The 5875-nt window shown below is 35.9% G+C and overlaps 1 protein-coding gene across 1 annotated transcript in view; it reads left to right on the top strand.

Annotated features, from left to right (window-relative positions):
* The first annotated feature begins 4401 nt into the window (after positions 1–4401).
* LOC111083264 overlaps positions 4402–5875 on the top strand; it is a 21740-nt gene continuing 20266 nt past the window's right edge. The window contains exon 1 of the mRNA XM_022379640.1: positions 4402–5026. Within this exon, the coding sequence (XP_022235348.1) occupies positions 4501–5026 (526 nt within the window). The 5' untranslated portion in view covers positions 4402–4500. The remainder of the gene's footprint in view (positions 5027–5875) is intronic.

The raw sequence follows: 5875 nt of genomic DNA, 5'->3' as shown, positions 1-5875 counted from the left end.
CCATTGAGGTCTGCTCTTGTAAGGCTCAGACCAGCCAATGTTATACCTCACCCACGAAGGGTGGAGAGGAAAACACTTATGTGTATGGCAGCAGAAATCAAGTGACTGTAGATACTGGGTAGAATCAGAAGTCTTAAGGCAGGGGTATTTCCCAGACTGCGAAAAAAAATTTAGTGAAGTAACTGGACACTTATGGCCATTGAATGGTCCTTGAGAAGTTAATTTGAATATTCAAGAATGTGTGATCATGCTGAAAAGTCTATACTACAGACATAGAAAATAAATTGCCTTATTAAAAGTGGGTGCAAACTTAACTTTGAAGAGTTGGCACTGGAAATTTACGGGGTAAAGCTGCTACTAAGGCTGTTGAAGCAAGAAAACCTACTTAGAGAGCTAAGGTAATAGTAAAAATGGTATAGCCATCTTCCCTGAGTCTGAGATGGTAATTTATTGTGACACCACTGGTTCTGAATTCAAGGAATCTATAGATGTGGAGAAACATCCTGATGCGAGATTTTCAGATGGAATATTGGTTGGGGATACCATGGTGGATCCCAACTAACAATGTTTTCCTATAGTTGATGAAAGTTTCTCAAATAGTGCTCAGAAGTTGAAGAATGGACAGTGTGAACTGGTAGAAATTGTGTATCTTGCAACAATGTAACTGTCAGTGAGCCTAGAGAATAAAATTAACTGGAGATCTCCCAGTGAATCTACAGGAGTTGTATGAGCAAAACTGTATGTATTTGTAATCGATGGAGCAGCAAGAAATGAAAAAGTCAATGCAAATATTTTCTCCAAAGAACCAAATGATTTTGACAGTACCTACATTACAGAACATTGAATATATACTGGTAACAAACACTAAAATTACTTCCTTTGGGAAAAAGAAAAAACTGAAGATTGTCTAGGATATCAATCATCAAGCACTATTGAGAAGTCACAAACTCCGTGGTCTTCAAATGTTTCTACTGATGAGAAAGATGTATCCACCCATTGTTATATTTATTGCCATGATCCTAATGGAATTACAGTTAAGGATTCATATCCTCTTCCAAGGATTGATGACACATTGGAAGCTTTGATAGGCACCAAATGATTTTATATCTTAGATATGTACTTGGGCTACCATCGAGTGAAGATGGCAAATAAAAATATGTAGAAAACATCATTTTCCTTTGGAGGATTATACCAGTTCTAAGTGACGTCTTTTGGGTTCTGTAATTCAACAACATTTGAACGACTCATGGTACTCACAGTGGATGGTCTACATTGGAAAACCACCTTCCAAAACGAAGTAAAAAACTACAAGAAGTTTTCCAATGGTTACACAAAGTTAACCTCAAATTACACCCAAAGAAATGTCAGTTATTTCAGAAGGAGACAAAATATCTAGGACGTGTTAGTGAGGATGGTGTGGAAACAGATTTTGAAAAGATAACTGTAACTAACAATTGGCCGTGACCTAACAAAATGAGTCAGCTAAGAAGTTTCATTGGCCTGTGTTCTTACTAGCAAAAGTGCGTTCCAGGATTTTCAAACATAGCCAAACCATTTTTCAATCTAACAAATGATGGATAACTCTCAACAGGTTAAAAAGGCCCTGACGTTAATGCCTGTCTTAGCATTCCCAGATCCAGACCCAATCATTCATACTAGATACAGATGCCAGTAATTGTGGTATAAGAGCTATCCTATCACATATATAACACGAAGAAGAGAATGTAATAGAATATTACAGCAGAACATTGAGCACGTTTGAATGTAATTATTGTGTTACTATAAAATAACTGTTGGATATGATGAGTATTTTACATAATTTCGTAATTTTCATCATTATTTGCATGGAAAAACCATTGCTGATTCAGACAAATCATGCTGTTTAACACTGGCTTCATAGCCTTAAAAGACCCAAGGGACAATTAGCATTACCGTTACCAGATCAAATACCGTGCAGGTTGGGCTCATTGTAGTGCAGACAATCATTGTCAATAACATTGCACAGAAGAATGCAAGCATTGTGAGAAAAAAGAACAACATTATATGTGTCAACAAGTTGCTGTTTCCAGAAGTAGTAATCCAGATACTGAGTTGTTCAAAAGACCAAGATATGAGACCCATTATCACACACACATGGAGGAGTCACCAGAAAGGCTAGCATGGGAGAAGATATCTTACAAAAACCTGAAGAACAAATCATACAGTACTCAGTGGAACATGTTACATATGCATTCTGGTATACTGTAAAGAAGATGGGACAAAAGGGTATTGGCAATCAGGAATTCCAAAGACAATGCAAGCAGCCATTTTCTTAGAGTAACATGATGGAATCTCAGAATGAAGAAGACACTTGGTTGATTTCAGGAAAAGTTCTACTGGAGTGGCATGAGATAAGATGTAGAGGAATAGTAATGATCATGTAAAGTATGTGATGCAAACATGGGGCCATCTAAATTGAAGACTGCAATGCTCAAACTGTACCAAGTTAGAGCACCAATGGAAAGACAGGCAATTGACATCATATCACTCCTGTCAAAAGCCGCCACTGATAACAGGTATATACAGGTAGCAATGGATTATTTTACAAAGTGACCAGACACTTATACAATCCCAATCAAGATGCAGCTACAGCTATAAGTGTTGGTTAATTAGTTCTTCACAAGCTTCGTCTTACCCATGGAACTTCATTCTGGCAAGGGAGTAACTTTGTGTCAGCAATGTTTAAGGAATGCTGGAAATTACTGGATATAAAACATTGACGTTGTTTGGTGAAATCTTAAGTATTCAGTTTTGGGATTTGGAATCATTTTGATTAAGATTTAGATATATATATATAGCCCAGTAAATTAAGTTTTTACAGGAGTTCTATGGTTTCTTTAGTGAGTAAATCAAGATTACAACATCAGAGAAACAATTTTATTACGTAACCGAAAAACTACGTAGTTAGGCCTGAATCCGTTTTTGTTTGGGAATGTTAAATATTTTGTGCAAGTGGTAAACCAGTTATTCAAATCAGTGTAAGGACTGTTCATCATTGTTTTAAGTGAACTTTTTAACAATATATAGAAGGAAGTAGGCTAGAGAAAGTTCTGGAGTAAATGAGTTGGTTAGTTATTTACTTTGGTTAGTTAAGTGCATTGAATATTAAGTTTGTGTTTCAACGAAAAAAATGGAGATACGAGAGAATTAGCAAATAAGTGAAACTATCTGTTTAGCGTTTACTACCTTCGGGGAAAGGCTATTGCAATCGGGTTCGTGTGTGTGTGTGTGTCATTTATATTAGATAACGTCAAATTGTATCTTCGAAAACTCAGAAAATCCTTCTCAGATCCAGAATGATCAACGATCCAGATCATTATAACTATGCTTCAAAGTGATCTAGAATCTGGATCCGACCAAAGTTTGGGGGGGGGGGGGGGATTGTTCCATACTGACTTCCCAGCTTATGTAAAATTTTTGTGTTCAGTGGTCTATTAGTTTTCTAGATACGCGCGTGGAAACACAGACAGACAGCATGAGATCTCGAAAAAGAGCGGCGGGGCGAGAGTATGAAATCTCTCTGATTACTCTTGTAACGGATGTAAGTTTACCTGTGCGAGGTAGTTTCATTAATCGCGAAATTTGAAGTTGAAAAAATGTTTGCTATCAGTAAGTAGACTGGATTTTCCATTATTTGATCAGCAAGTAAGTGAAACTACTTGTTTAGCGCTTATTGTGGAGTTAAGTTTATCGGTGTGTGTTAGTTAGGCTAACCGCGGAATCTGAAGTTAAATAAATGTTTACTGTTGGTAAGTAGGCAGGACTTTCCATTACTTAATTAGCAAGTAATTAAATGATAACAGTAATTATTATTATTTTGTTTATTGAAGTATGCGAAAAAAACCACCCGTTCAATGACAGAGACCATTAAAATAAACTATTAGAAATACCTCTGAACTATACTGTTGCGTCAGAGAGGTCACGTGACTAGTGTCACGCCACGTTTTCTAGAAATATCCTGTTCCTAGCATTTACTAGATTGGGGGTAGTCTGGTATATATAAGATGGTCACAACGTGAAGGAACAACAGTGTAATGAGTAATTGAACTGCAGTCAGAGAGTATGTAATTGAGTATTGTTGAAGTCGAGCACGTGAGACGTTTGTTATAGCGCGACTGTTGAAATTAAGTGTATCGCAAAGTTATATTCAGAAAGAATAAACCAGTTTTATTAAGAAAGGACTTGTGTCGCTAAAGTTTCGTCGGAACGAAGTTACGGAAAATTAACTAACGACTGGAGGCGTAACAATACCTATAATATTTAACATGTTCAAAATATAAGGATAATAACTTTGTATCATAAATAAATGTTTATAATCATAAGCTATAACATTTTCTTCTTCTTCTGAAATACAGGGAACAAGGCTTCCAAACGTTTCTTATTAAATTCTTAAACAAGGAATCTTGTCCTAAGGACCTCCAAAGCTGAAGATTTCCCAGACTGCCACAGATAACTTAAACCATGAGCAACGTTAGTGACAATCCAAGAACAATATGGACATTTATTTATATTTTTGTAATAACAATAACATGGGAGTCATCAGTTGCCACTCTAGAAAATAAATTACTTCTAGTGTTCAACGAAATGCAAAATTTAGAGCCTATGACAAGCAATCGGCATCATAATAAACTATTAATAACGAAACGTTCAGAGTTAAAACCCGATGGTGTTGTTTTGCAGCCATCCCAGAACAACAGAGTAAAACAACAGAGTAAAATTAGGAACATTAACCAACTTGTCGTAAACCTATTAGGAAATTCAACGCTTCAACGGATGAACGAAAGCAGGACCTCTAGTGGTGAAGATGGTCATTTTAGTAGTTCCAATTTGGAGAACCCTGATTCTGATTTTTTAAATATCAATATCAACAACAATTTGCTAATGAATAAAGTGAACGAGTCGAGTGAACAAACTCCTCCTAGTGATACATTTGTGGACACTGTGTTGATTCCTGACAAGAACAGAATTCACAAGCAAGATGTTGGAAGTAAGTCAATCACTATAATCAACTAACTATTTTTAGGATAAGGAAAACTAGTGAGTAAGGAAAATTTTGCTACTGCAAAACTTAAAATTTCAGACATTTATTACACCTTACACACTTTAAATAAAAGCCTAACTATGATACACATAACTTGTTGTTCTGTAAGAAAGTATATCAATTGTTGATTCATTGTTTTGTATTAACACGTTGTTATGTATTGTTGATCCGCTGTCTTACATTAACATGTTGGCATGCATTTTTGATTAGCTGTTTTATATTAACATGTTATCCAATGTTGATTAGTTGTTTTTTATTAACATGTTGGTATGTATTGTTGTTCAGTTGTTTTGTATTAACTTGTTAGTATCCATTGTTGATCCACTGTTTTGTACTGTGACGTGTTCTGTCACTGGACAGGCTCATTTGAATTTTTATAGTAAAAATAATACCAAGTTCAGTCCACGTAACGGTAACTATTTGACGCAAGTTTTAGGACAAAGTTCTACAACTTTTGAAATTACTGTAGGCCTAATACACTAATATAGTTGAACAGAAATTTACTTGATTAATACTGTTACGACAGCGGAAGTCACGCGACGCTGGAAGCATGGGCTTTGCAGTTTCTAGAAGGATCATGAATTTTCTTGGCAACTCTAGTTGGTTCGAGGCGCCCTATTTTTAGCATATAAGCCTGGCGAGAAAAACCAGCTCGATTGGACAGATAAAATCGCAGAGATAGGCAGATAGATTGAAGATAGAGATAATTGAGTTAAGCGAACAGTAGGCACCGTAAGTAAAGTGTGTGAATCACTGCAATTTATAGCGTGTGTTATAAAGGTTTTTAAGTTTAAA

This window comes from Limulus polyphemus, unplaced genomic scaffold, assembly GCF_000517525.1.
Source record: "Limulus polyphemus unplaced genomic scaffold, Limulus_polyphemus-2.1.2 Scaffold8791, whole genome shotgun sequence".
NCBI lineage: Eukaryota > Metazoa > Arthropoda > Merostomata > Xiphosura > Limulidae > Limulus > Limulus polyphemus.
This window is presented reverse-complemented; position numbering and strand designations above follow the sequence as displayed.